The sequence below is a fragment of the Pyrus communis genome, chromosome 12 (genome assembly GCF_963583255.1).
Source record: "Pyrus communis chromosome 12, drPyrComm1.1, whole genome shotgun sequence".
In the NCBI taxonomy this organism is placed as follows: Eukaryota; Viridiplantae; Streptophyta; class Magnoliopsida; order Rosales; family Rosaceae; genus Pyrus; species Pyrus communis.
The window spans coordinates 17,765,075-17,778,677 of record NC_084814.1 but is presented as its reverse complement, the minus strand read 5'-3'; the positions used below and the strand labels follow the sequence as shown (position 1 = coordinate 17,778,677).

General features: G+C 37.1%; 1 protein-coding gene across 2 annotated transcripts; it reads left to right on the top strand.

Moving 5' to 3' along the window:
• Positions 1-7,095: 7,095 nt before the first annotated feature.
• LOC137711517 (E3 ubiquitin-protein ligase SINAT4-like) lies at positions 7,096-12,920 on the top strand. 2 transcript variants are annotated; one of them, XM_068450756.1, is made up of 3 exons: positions 7,096-7,311; positions 11,313-11,699; positions 12,267-12,920. In XM_068450756.1, exons 1-3 carry the CDS (start codon positions 7,096-7,098, stop codon positions 12,591-12,593), a joined length of 930 nt encoding a protein of 309 aa, XP_068306857.1. In that variant the 3' UTR covers positions 12,594-12,920. The 2 variants fall into 2 exon arrangements, 1 of the variants encoding a protein (XP_068306857.1); XR_011065064.1 differs by lacking the exons at positions 7,096-7,311; positions 12,267-12,920 and adding an exon at positions 9,855-10,083 and having other exon boundaries at positions 11,313-11,415.
• Positions 12,921-13,603: the final 683 nt, after the last annotated feature.

Sequence of the window (13,603 nt, the reverse complement as noted above, 5' to 3'; positions counted from 1 at the left end):
AGACCTGAAGATCTATTTGCATATTTTCTTGTTGCATATTTCTGTATATATATTTGTATTTGTCTGCAAGAGCATATGAACTTGAAGTTCATAATCATTTCGAAACCTGAAGTTTCTAGAAACATGCATTGTTTGAAAACTTGAAGTTTTCCTTCAAAACATCACCTATAAAAACCTGAAATTTTTTTTTCATGTAAATTTAAACCAATACATGTCTATTAGAACCTGAGTGTTCTACTCATATGTGAATGGATTGATTTTTTCTCCATTATACTAACCACATCTTGTCCATTTATTTTGTGATAAGAACATGTTGAATTTAAACAAACTTGACTTCACCGCTTTGGAGGTTTTTGGAAGAAAATACCTCAAGTGGGTCCAAGATATGAAACTCCACCTCACTGCAAAGAATTTGCATCCTGCCATTAAAGATGAGATGGACAACTCAGTTGACCAAACTGAGAAAGCCATTGCCATGATCTTCATCCGAAGACATATTCATGATGCACTGCAAACTGAGTAGGAAGATCCATGAGCACTCTGGGTCTTTTTGGCTGATTGCTTTGATCACCCAAATGACATCTTCTTACCTGAAGCAAGACATGATTGGCAACATTTGCACTTCCATGACTTTAAGTCTCTAAATGAATATAATTCTGAAATTTGTTGAATCCGATCACTTCTCAACTTTTGTAACGAGACCTTGACCGAAGAGGATCTCCTAGAGAAGAATCACTAAGTTTTCGAATTTGATCTCTATTTTACTTCTCGCTGAAAAGCAAAATCAGCTGTTGATGAAAAATCATCAAGCTCGACCTACTAGGTGAATGTTGTGCCTGAAACACATCATAGCACAAACCAACGCCCAAAATACCAACATAGGCGTGGTAAGGGCGGCTAGAAGACATTCTATCAAGGTCAACAGAGCCAAGGCCTACCTAAGGGAGGAAACCTAGCCCAAAAACTCCTTAACCTCGCTTCTAAGGCCCCAAACTTAAAGAATAAGGGCAAAGCACCTGAAACCATGAATGTGGACATGTGTTATTGCTATGGTTCAAAAGACCATTGGTCTCATGTTTGCCAAGCTCCCCAGAAGATTGTAGCTGAATATCATTCTCGGTGTAAGAAGTTTGAATCAAACTTTGTGCAAGTGGAAGAACCGGAGAGTACCAAGATGCAGGTTTCTGACTTTCACAAGGATACCAACCCTATGGAAGATTAGAATCTTGGACATGAACTATTTTAGTTGAATTTAGAATCCTAGGGGCTGAATTCCACCTAGTGGCCGAACCCCCCTTTATATTTTTGAATTTTGAACAATTTCCCTTATGTTTGGATTATTTGTTGGTGATTTGTTTTTTGGATATTAAGTTTTTATTAATTACCATCCTTGAATACTTAAATTATTTTGAATGGATATTTGTTTTTAGAATTTTTATGCAAGTGACCGATTCAAATTAATTTCTATTTCTAGGTATGACTAATGAGAAAGTTAGTTGTCTGGCAGATAGTGCAACCACACACACCGTTTTACATGAACGCATCTATTTCACTAACTTCATACCTAAGAATACACTTCTGACAACCTTCTGAGGCCCATCCAACTTGATCAAAGGATACGGTGAGGCATGTATAATGTTGTCTAATGGTACAATCTTGACCATTGATGAGGCACTTTATTCTCCACGTTTCGGAAGAACGTTGTTGGGTTTCAAGGATATTAAAGATAATAATTACCAAGTTGAAACCTTTGTAGAAAATGGGGTTGAATTTCTATGCATCACTTCCTACAAATATGGCCAGAAGCGTATTCTAAAGAAAATAGAGCATATCCCGAGTGGTCTATATTACGACCATACACCTTATAAAAAGCCGCTATGTAGCCGACCCTACCTTTAGGATCGCGCACAAAATTATACTTTGGCATGATAGGACACCCTAGACGAGCAACGATGCGCCGTATCCTCAAATCATCATATAGGCATCCACTAACCCGAAGTTTAGGTTCGATCCAAGGAATCGTATGTCAAACCTGCTCCATAGGAAAGCATATTTTCGTTCGAATCCTCCTATTTTTCTACAAAGGATTCAGAAGGACATTGATGGGTTGATTCACCCTCCCTGCGAACCATTTAGATATTTTATGGTTTTGGTTGATGTTTCTACACGTTGGTCACACGTGTGCTTATTGTCCATAAAGAACGCTGCATTCTCCAAATTGTTGGTTTAGGTTATCAAGCTCAGGGCTCACCATATTGATTATCCAATCAAATCTATTTGATTGGATAATGTTAGATAATTCGCATCTAAATTTTTTTATGACTATTGCATGTCGATTGGCGTTGAAGTTGAACATCCAGTACCCCATGTTCACACCCAGAACGGCTTGGCAGAGGCATTCATTAAGCACTTACAAATGATTGCTCAATCGTTGGTCATACGTTCCAAGCTTCATATCGCTAAGTGGGGCCATGCAATATTGTACGCAGTTATGTTGGTTCGCTTGAGGCTTATTCCAACCCAACCATATAGCGACATTCAGTTGGTTACTGGATACAAACCCGACATATCGCATCTGCGCATTTTTGGTTGTGTAATCTATGTGTCGATTTCACCACCCTTACTTACAAAAATAGGGCGTCAGCAAAGGATGGGAATCTATGTTGGATATGATTCTCCTTCAATCATTCGTTACTTATAACCTTTAACAGGCGATTCGTTTACCGCTTGTTTTGCAGATTGTCGCTTCTATGAGATATTTTTCCCATCGTTAAAGGGAGATAAGAACGTCAACATTCCTGAAAAATGACGTGAATTATTATGGATGACTCTCACTTTGTCTCATTTAGATCCCCGCACCGCTCAGTCTGAGACTGAAGTGCAGCACATATTAGATCTTTAGAGCGTAGCTCAGATCATGCCAGATGCTTTCATCGATCTAGCGTGAGTCACATGATCACATATTCCAGCTGTGAATGTGCCTGCAAGGATGGATGTACCAAATGTACGATGGACTTCCCTTATGGAGGCCCAAGAAGCCACTTTGGCCGATCCACATATATCAGTGGCTAGCCAATCATCTGTCCCTACACACAAGCGTGACAGACCACTTGGTTCAAATGATTCATACCCCCAGAAGAGGAAACCTCCTGCACAGGCCCTTGAAGAACCTATCGTGAATCCGACTGTCCCCTACTCATTATATCCAACTGTCCCCTACTCATTATATCCAACTCATGAGGAAATTCTAGATTACATAATCGTTCTTGAAGAGACGAATCCACTACCGAGAATCATGAGATTTCGGTCCATTATACTAGCTTGGATGATGTTTGGTGTAGAAATGAGATGATCGTCGCCGATGCATTGGCATATGCAGTAGCTACTGAGATCATGTTGTGCAATAACATTGAACCCTGTTCCATTGATGAATGTCGACGTATAACTAATTGGTCAAACTGGAAACAATCAACCCAAGTCAAACTCGATTCGCTTGCGAAACGTAAGGTGTTTAGACTTATAGCTCATACACCTCCACATGTGAAGCCCATTGGCTACAAATGGGTTTTCGTTAGGAAGCATAATGAAAAGAACGAAATTGTGCATTACAAAGCTCATCTTGTTACGCAAGGCTTCTCACAACGCCCTGAGATTGATTATGACGAAACTTATTCACCCATTATGGATATGATTACTTTTCGATGCTTTATCAGTTTGGTATTTTCCAAAAAACTGAGTATGCAGCTGATGGACATAGTTACTACGTACCTCTATGGAGATCTTGATACGGAAATTTATATGAAAGTTCCTTAAGGACTTACATTGACTGGATCAAATATTTTCAACCTCAGAACATGCTCTAAATTCGGCTGAGGCATTCATTCTACGGTTTGAAGCAATCTAGAAGAATGTAGTATAACTGTCTAAGTGAGTATTTGACTAGTCAGGGATATGTGAACAACGAACTATGCCTTTGTGTGTTCATTAAGAAGTTACATTCCGGTTTTGTGATTGTTGCAGCATATGTTGATGACATGAATCTCATCAGAACTCCTGAAGAGCTCATGAGAACTACCGCGCACCTGAAGTGAATTTGAGATGAAAGAACTAGGAATACTCGATACTGTTTCGATCTCGAGATAGAGCATCGTTCAGATAGAATCTTAGTACATCAATCGAACTACACCTAGAAGGTGTTGTGCCGTTTTAACAAGGATAAAGTGAAGCCTTCGAGTACTTCTATGGTCATTCGATCGCTAGATGCAAAACGAAATCCCTTTTGTCTGAATGAGGATGGTGAAGTGATTTTGGAGCCTGAAGTTCCTTATCTAAGTGCGATAGGTGCTTTATTGTACTTAGTTCAATGCACTAAACCCGACAACTCCTTCGCTGTCAATTTTTTTGGCAAGATACAGTAATGCACCAACACGTAGACATTGGACTGGTGTTAAGGACATCTTCCGCTACCTTAAGGGTACCACGAATTTGGGTTTATCCTATCCCTACATATCCTAAAGTGATGCCACACCCCCTTATCTCGAGTCGATTCTCGCCTTGTTGGTTATGTCGACGCATGATACTTATTTGATCCGCATAAGGCACGTTCTCAAACGGGTTATGTTTTTACCATTTGAGGCACCACAATCTCTTGGAGGTCAACTAAATAGACCTTAGTTGCCACTTCATCTAACTATGTTGAAATTCTCGCCCTACACAAACAACTCGGGAATGCTTCTAGTTGAGAGCAGTTGTGGGTCATATTCGAAGCTCCTGCGATCTTTACCCCATCATTGACGTCCCAACAACAATCTATGAAGACAACACAGCATGCATCGAACAGCTCAAGAAATGTTACATCAAATGAGACAACACCAAGCACATTACGCCAAAGTTCTTCTTCTCACATCAACAACAAGAGCATCAGAAGATTGAAGTTAGACAAATCCGTTCACAAGACAATATGGCCAACCTTTTCACCAAATCACTACCGAAGTTGACGTTTCAGAAGCTTGTTCAAGGAATAGGTATGCGTAAACTTTCTGAGTTGTAATATTGTTAGTTCTCTTTGGAATTGTGTCAAACTCAGGAGGAGTATCCTAAAGTATACTTGCTTGATTTTAATGTACTCTTTTTTCCTACGATTAGGAGCATTTTTCCCACTGGATTTTTGCTACATAACGAGGTTTTGACGAGCCACCCACCTTAGGTTGATCATATCCCCGATGACGTCTCGTAAACATTTCATTTGACTTTGCATTACTCACGCATTTTTCTTTAGACTATGGATTTTGTCCCTACTTGAGTTTTTACCATAGCCTTAAGGTTTTTTTTTTGAGACTTAGTGAGACTTAGTTCCTTATGCAAGTTCCTACTTTATTGAGACTAATGTGTTCCCAAAATCAGTGTCGATGAGTTGACTTCCTCAACTACTACATGATGCCGAATCAACTTGAGTATTTACACACTCAAGGGGAGAGTGTTATAAACTTCTTATTTAAGTGTGATTGTGTAAATCATAGATTAAATTTGATTCTAGTTATTCTTCCCTATTAGGACTTGTATTCCTTGGAGGAGAAGGATTTCTTCTCTCCCTTATTACTATAAATAAAGGCACTGTGTAAGGGGAATAACACATCCTCTACACAACCCTACAAATGCATCTCTCTCTCTATATTTTCTCTGTGCCGTCGGCCTCCTCTCCCTATCAGTTAAATATAGACCACAACAAACACAAACCCTTTTAATAGCTAATTACTTTCGTTTGTTATTTTAAATTTAACATTAAAAAAAAGGTCAATTATACACGCCAAAGAGGCTACTCTGGCAAGTTTCTATTAAGTAAACATGTTATTAGTAGTCTTAAGAAAAATGTTCCCACATCACTTTGCTCTCTTAATCCAACACTTTGATAGTTCATTGGGCAAGTAAACAACTAATCATTTCCATTTGATGGGAAGAAACTCAAATAGATTGTGTACTCTTTTTTTTTTTAATAAAAATTGGTGAACATGTCTATTCAACGACTATAATGTAAAAGGCCCCCCAATTTTTCACTCTCATATTTTCATTTATTTCTTTTTATTTTTAGTTAATGGGATTCTGTTCGGTTTACTACGCAACCAATATTGTACTTGTATTCTAAACTATGAGATTCAAATTCGAGTAATTAGAGAATGTGCATTCGTTCTAGTCAATGTAGGTGAAAAACATCATTTCACAATTCATTTAAGGATTAAATAGACTTCAATGTCCTAAAATGATAGGTTCATTCTTGCACTTGATACGCATATAGACAACAATAGGTTGAAATTGTCATTCAGTATTACAGTTTGGTGATATTCCTCTTTACTTGTAAGTGAGAGGTCTTAGGTTCAAATCTCATGGATGACAAATTTGATACCAAATTAGGTTGCACATTTTGTGGCTTAGCCGAACTCCCCCTCCTCTTAATGTAAAATATATCGTTGTATTCAGAAAAAAATAAAAAATAAATAAAAAAAGGTCGAAATTAGAATGAAAAGTTTGATTTGGAAAAAAAATTGATAGCATGTTTAACCACAAGATGATTATCAAAAGGGATCAAACTAAAAAGAAAAATGTTAAGGAGACTCTCCACGGACTCTCTGTCACCTCATGTTTTTTTAACAATGTTTTATAATGTTGGCATGAAAATTAACGTCAAACTGTGAGATGACAATGAGTCCATCGAGAATCCCATTCTGAGAGAGTTCGCTTAGCATTTCCCAACTAAATATTACCTAGTTGGATTGCAAATTTTGAAGTAGGTACAGGTTGTCCTCAGTTTTCAGCATTAACTCCTTTTGGCATTTGGTAGAAGTGAAACATTATACTTCAAGACGGACGGATGGAGACTAGTCTGTCTCCTTCACCAAATGCTCACAAGAAAAGCCAACTTCTTTGTATCCTCTCTATCTCTCTCTCTCTCTCTCTCTCTCTCTCTCTCCCTCTCTTTCTGCTCGTTCACTTAACAGAAAGGACCAAAACAAGAGAGAAGATAAACATTAAGGACAGTCATGTTTTTGTAGTTTTTTCGTTTGTTTGGTTTGTTCAAAACCTGCACGAATAACTTCTACAATGGAGGAGGACAGTTTTGTTGATAGTTTGACAACATGTGATGGGATCCATGGACGAGGAGACACTCATCACCGCCGCAGATGCCCTCGCCACCACCGCCGCCGTTTCTCGGCACCGGCCAAGTCCAACAACAGAGCACCGAGTCCAGTCACAAAAGTTCATGAGCTTCTTGAATGCCCGCTCTGTTCAAAGTCCATGTTCCCACCAATCCACCAGGTGTGTTTATTTAGTCCTCTTATTTGCTATAATGGGGTTGCATTAATTTTCTATTTTTGAAAATTTGGAAAACTAACTGTATTATATTATACATTAAGGATTTTTAGCCTTGTTTTCCAAAATTTAGATATCTAACCATTTGAGGCTTCCTCGAGCGTATTGCTTGAAGCTTCCTTCAAGAGTAACACTCGAATCTTCCTAATGCGTATGCAAAACCTCTTGAGTGGTTAAAATTCAAAAAGCTTAAAACAAGTGGCTAAAAGTTTATAAAGCGTCCTAAATGTGGTTATTTTAAAAAATTTCTTAATTTTTTTTTTTTTGTAGTAGTATTACAATTGCTTTTGATGACTATTATTAGTTTTGCTTGGTTTTGGAAATGCTAGGATGAGGGTATTTTCTTCATAAATATCATAAAGAATGCAGATGGTTTGGGGATGTATTCAATTATGAGTTTCAAAGAGTTTATAAATCTATATGTATTCAATCAAGATTTTAAATGAATTCATGGAAATCCACAAGTATTCAATCAAGATTTTAAATAGGTTTATAAAACTCTATAGAAATCTGAGTGTATTTATCTGGATTTTAAAGTAGTTCATAAAACTCCATATGTATTCAATTATGATTGAATTTTAAAATATCCTAAAAGATGAAGGATTTTGGGATTTAGTGGAAATTTATAGTTTTTTTTAGGCTTTAAGAAATAAGGCCTCAACCCCTAAGATTTCTAATGATTTCACCCAAAATTCATATGGGGTGTATAAAACCAGTGTTCTAAAAAACGCCCTAGGCGCTAGGCGGCTTGGAACCGAGGCGATTTTGGGCAAAACGGCTGGAAAAATCAAGGTGGTTCTAGGCAGCCGCCTAAGCAGCGCCTAGGCGAGCTAGGTGGGCTAGGCGGTGCTGGGCGGTTGGGTGGTTTTTTTTTATTTTATTTTATTTTATATATATATTTTTTTTTTTTTGTGAAATTTGTTTAAAGTCTAAGTTCTAATTATACATTGAAATTTTGTTAATTTTATAGAATAGGTGTGTTGTGCATCAACTTAAATTCCGGGATGCTAAAAATAAGTATCTTACATTACTAAATTTCCTTATTTTCCTCCTATTTTCCATTTTATGTTGTTTTAAATTGTGAACTTGTTGTACATGTGTCATTCTACAATACTCTTCACTATGGTTATATGACATGTATGCTTAATGTGTTTTTAAATTTTGGACTTGTTGAATGCTCTTTTTGCGTTTTATCATTCTTCTATTATCTTATCCATGAATTTTATACAAATATAATTTTTTGTAAGTGTCAATATGCATTTATTTACAAGATATACAAGAAATTTACCTAAATCAGCCTAGGCGCTAGGCGCTAGCCTGCCGCCTGACTAGCGCCTAGCATTTTTTAGAACTTTGTATAAAACTCCATGGATTTATAAATCTTTTAAAATCTTTCAGAATCTCAAGGCTTGTTTGGAAGTACTTTTGAAATTACTCATAGCGTTTTTAAAGAAAATGTTTGGGTTCCAAAACCAGAAGCACAAGTGGAAGCACTTCAAGTGCTTTTCAAGAATTCACTTGCATTTTTACTAAGAATTGATTCTAAAAACATTTTCATTAAAAAAAAATTTATTCATTTTAAAAGCACTTTCAAACAAGCTCTCAATTAAATACAACCCCTTAAATCAGAGAACTAAATTGGTGTCTAATGATGGTTTGAGTTTTCTTTAAGTTTCATTATGTTTTGGACTTGGGTAAGAGACTTTTAATAACTTTGGGCAAATCTCAGTTTATTATTCTCAAGTTTCGTGATTTTCAACATTTGGTACATGAAGTTTTTTTTCGTCCCAAAATCAAACCTAAAATGTTAATTTTGAGACTGTCTCGTACATCTATTAGTCTGATTGTTAAGTCTCTCGTTAACTGATGATGTGGCGCTTATGTGAATAATGACTAGGTGTCACGTGTCATTAAGGATCGACATGAAAAAAAAAAAAAAAAACAGAACCCCCTCTTCTTCCACCCGACCCTCCATCTCCTTCAATCCCCATAACCACCAACGCACCACCCCTCTTCCCCAACACCTTCTCCCTCGCCTCCACTCGCTTCACCTCCCCTCCCATCAGAAAAATGCACAGCTTTACCCCCAAAACCCAGCTCTCAACTTTCCTCCACTTCCTCTCTCTTTTCTTCTCTACCCAAACCCAAACCCCAAAATCCATCTTTATTCCAATCCCTTCCCAAACCAAAACAAATCCTAATTCCAAAATCCCCAAATCTTGGCGATGACAATGAAGACCCAATTGATTCAATCCCCACCTCAAAACCCTCCTTTGTGTTCTCATCGCTTCCTCCACCGAAGAAAAATGTCTTTTTTTAATTTTTTTAATTTTTTTAATTTTTTTAATTTTTTTAATTTTTATTTTTTTTATGCATTGAGACTCTACAAAGTACAAAGTCAAGTCTTTTCTCTTTCACTGAAAGCTGCTGCTACTGCTAGGGGACACTCCCCACCTTCTCACCCTACCAATTTTTTCTTCATTTTTTTTTTACTCGATTTTCCCACACTTTATTATATTATTCGAGAGATTTGATGTTAATTTTTGTTTAATTTTTTTATTCTCTGAAACTCACAAACTCTACGTATCTCTCTCCATCCCCTGAGAGCCCTTTGATCCATGTCCTTCTCTCCAAAAGCCCTAAATAATTTTCTAGGGTTTCAGTAAAAGAGATGCTTTGTCTTCATAGTACTCAACATTCTGCAGATTCTGCAAAAAGGTTTGGACTTGGAAATTGGGGTTTTTTTTGTTTTGAATTTGCGGGTATTGTTGTTAGCATTGAGAATTTGCATTCTATGTTGAAGAACTGGCATTCTTGAAGATTTTATGTGCTGAATTTAACTTACTATGGTGGAAGATTGAAGATTTTCAAGATTTTAGGGTTTGGGTTTCTGAAATTGTGGGTTTTTGCTACTTGCAAAAAGTGTGACTTTGGTGGGTTTGCGAAGGGGGTGGATTCATACATTTGGTGCTTGTTGGATTATATATATTGGATGAGTTGAATTATGGGTTTTTGTTTGTATTTATATCTTGAACTTTTGAACTTGTTGTATACTGGTGGGTAGAGAAGAAAAGAGAGGGGAAGTGAAGGAAAGTTGAGATCTGGGTTTTGGGGGGTAAAGCTGTGCATTTTTCTGATGGGAGGGGAGGTGAAGAGAGTGGAGGAGAGAAAGAAGGTGTCGGGGAAGAGGGGTGGTGCGCTGGTGGTTATAGAGATTGGGGGAGATGGTGGGTCGGGTGGAATAAGAGGGGGATCTGTTTTTGTTTTTTTTTTTTTTTTCTCATTTCCACAAGGATCCTTTAATGACAAGATTAAAGGGATATATGAGACTATTCTAAAATTAACATTTTACGTATGATTCTAAGACGAAAAAAAAGTTCATGTACCAAATGTTGAAAACCACGAAATTTAAGGGTAGTAAACTGAGATTTACTCAATAACTTTATATTCAATTGCTAAAAATACACTACAAAGAGTCAGAGATGAAACTTAAAAATTACTCGATCATTATAAAACTATCATAAAATATATTTATAACAAACAAACGATAAATAACGTGATGTGTCACTACAAAGGACTTTCGAAATGACTCGTTAATAGATGTCATTAGAAAGTTCTTTCAAATATATTGCATCTAGTTATTTTCAAGTTTCTCCATTATTTTTGAAGTCCTTCGTTCATAACATAGGGTTGGATTTCACACAAATGGACTAGTAGCCCCAACTAATTCGTCCAATACTGATATTATCTTCAACTTACCCCTTTTACAGCCCAGCAGGTTTGATGTTTTATCACAAACAATCCTAGTGTTATTAGTGGTGCAATTGCTACGATTGAGTGCTATTTTACATGCGTCAATAGCAACTACACTTTCACTTAGATTTACTACTTACATTACAAGTGCTAGAACTTGAAAGTAGTTGATTCCGAAAGTCTGTGTTCTGCAGTGCCCAAACGGGCACACTCTGTGCTCAATCTGCAAACTGACGGTGAACCGGTGCCCGACTTGTCTAGAAAAACTCGGCGACATCCGATGTCTGGCGTTGGAGAAGGTGGCAGAATCATTAGAACTGCCTTGCAAGTATTGCTCTTTGGGGTGCATGGAGATCCTCCCTTACTACATCAAACTCAGGCATGAGGCTCACTGCAACTTCAGACCATACAGTTGCCCTTATCCTGGATCTGATGAGTGCTCAGAGGTTGGGGATGTTCCATTTTTGGTTGACCATATGAGAGAAGATCACAAGGTTGACTTGCACATTGGGTCAACGTTTAATCACCTCTATTTTAAGTCGAATCGCCGCGAAGTAGAGTGTGCAGCAAGGATGCTTATGGTAAGTGTTGTTTCTTTTTTTGGTTTTGATTGGTGGAAATTGAGAATGAATTTGGGTAGTTTAGAGTAAAAGTGATAAATGGCTCGTTTGACGTACTTTTTGAAAGCTAAAAATATAACCAAAAGCAGTCCTAACAATCTTTGGCTTAAACATTTAAAAAAGTCTTTTGAATTATAAAAGTGTTCTATGGAGAAACATAGAGTCTGGAAATACTTTCTTAAAAAGTATTATGCCCATAAGCGCTTTTTTTTAGGAACGCTTCTATTAAAGGCAAACCAGCATTTTGAACAAAAATCCACCCAGAAAAAGTGTTTTTACAGCTAAAAGTACTTATAAGTCCTTATAGAACTTAAGAACTTTGAGTTGTAATAAAATTTTTGTTATGCTTCTAACAAAACTAGCTATAAGAAGAAGTGCTCCATATAAAAGCATTTACAAACAAGCCCGAACTCTGTTTACCAAATGGGTAATGGGTTGGCTCTAATCTTAGCATCTATGGTAATTGGTGAATGCATGATGTGTTTGTTTTCCTAGGTGCTCGCCTTCACATTCTTTATATTTTGTTAGGTTTTTAACTGTTACAACCAGTACTTCTGTCTGCACTTTGAAGCCTTCCACCTCGGCATAGCTCCGGTTTACATTGCATTCCTTCGCTTCATGGGCGATGCGGCTGAGGCACAAAGCTTCAGCTACAGACTGGAGGTGGGCAGCAACAGCAGGAAACTAATATGGGAAGGAACCCCTCGGAGCATCCGTGACAGCCATCAGAAAGTCAGGGACAGCCATGACGGACTCATAGTCCAGCGTAACATGGCACTTGTTTTCTCCGCTGGAGACGGGAAGGAGCTCAAGCTTCGGATCTCCGGACGGATTTGGAAGGACAACAGTGCCTAGATGGAGCCTGGAGGGGTGTCCACACCCAACCTATGCAATTGATGGAATCTGGAACCCCCTTTGCTCTTATGTTCGATGCTCAGTTGTCCGTCTGTTTTGTGTCAAAGTTTGGTGTTGTTTCTTAAAAGTTCGAACAAATGAGCCTATCCTCAGCACTTGAGCTAAAGCTCTTTGGCAAATTTTGGTGGCGTTTTGTGAATGGATCCCAGAGTATTTTGGACATCAAAGACTTTTTTTATATATATACTAACCGATATTCTACGTACTCAAAGGGTGGGAAATTTGAACAAAGTCCTAGAATGAGTTGGCAATAATAATTAGGGGTATCGAACTCACCGACCAAATAAGTCAAACTTAAAATCTCTCACTTACAATGACATGGTTCTTATTTAAATAATGAGTAATATTGTCCTTAAACAATATGCGTTAGATGAAATTATGTCATAATTGTGGTGTCCCGGATCTCTTCATCCATTTAACATAAAATGCTATTGTATTTTATCAAGCAACAGAACCTAACCATCACTACCACTTGTTTTGGAATGCATAATTCAAAAACTCAAGTTTTGCCACTTTTTGTGGTAGCTTACTTTACGGGGTGTGGTTTATTCAGATTTATATAGACTTTTGTTGAGTTTCTAATGTGACTTTTACTGACTATTAGAAAGTTCATAAAATTTCATAGACTTTTAATAAGAAAACTAATGAAAAAAGATTGAAAACTTTGAGTTATAACCAAAAGGACAAAAAAAATGTTGGAAGTAAATAGTATCAGAATTAACTTTTTAGAGTAAAAATATCTTTAATGTTAAAAGTAAATAATACCAAGAATGTTTTGTTACGACTCCCCTTTTAATAATATACTTTTGAGGAAAAGAAAAGAATTAAATGATACACTTCTGTAGAATTCTACAGAGTTCAATGTTAAAATTATTAGAATTCTGTGAATTGTCTTGAAATTTTTATTGACCAATTTATTAGTAAGTATTATTATTTTTAAATTTCCATTA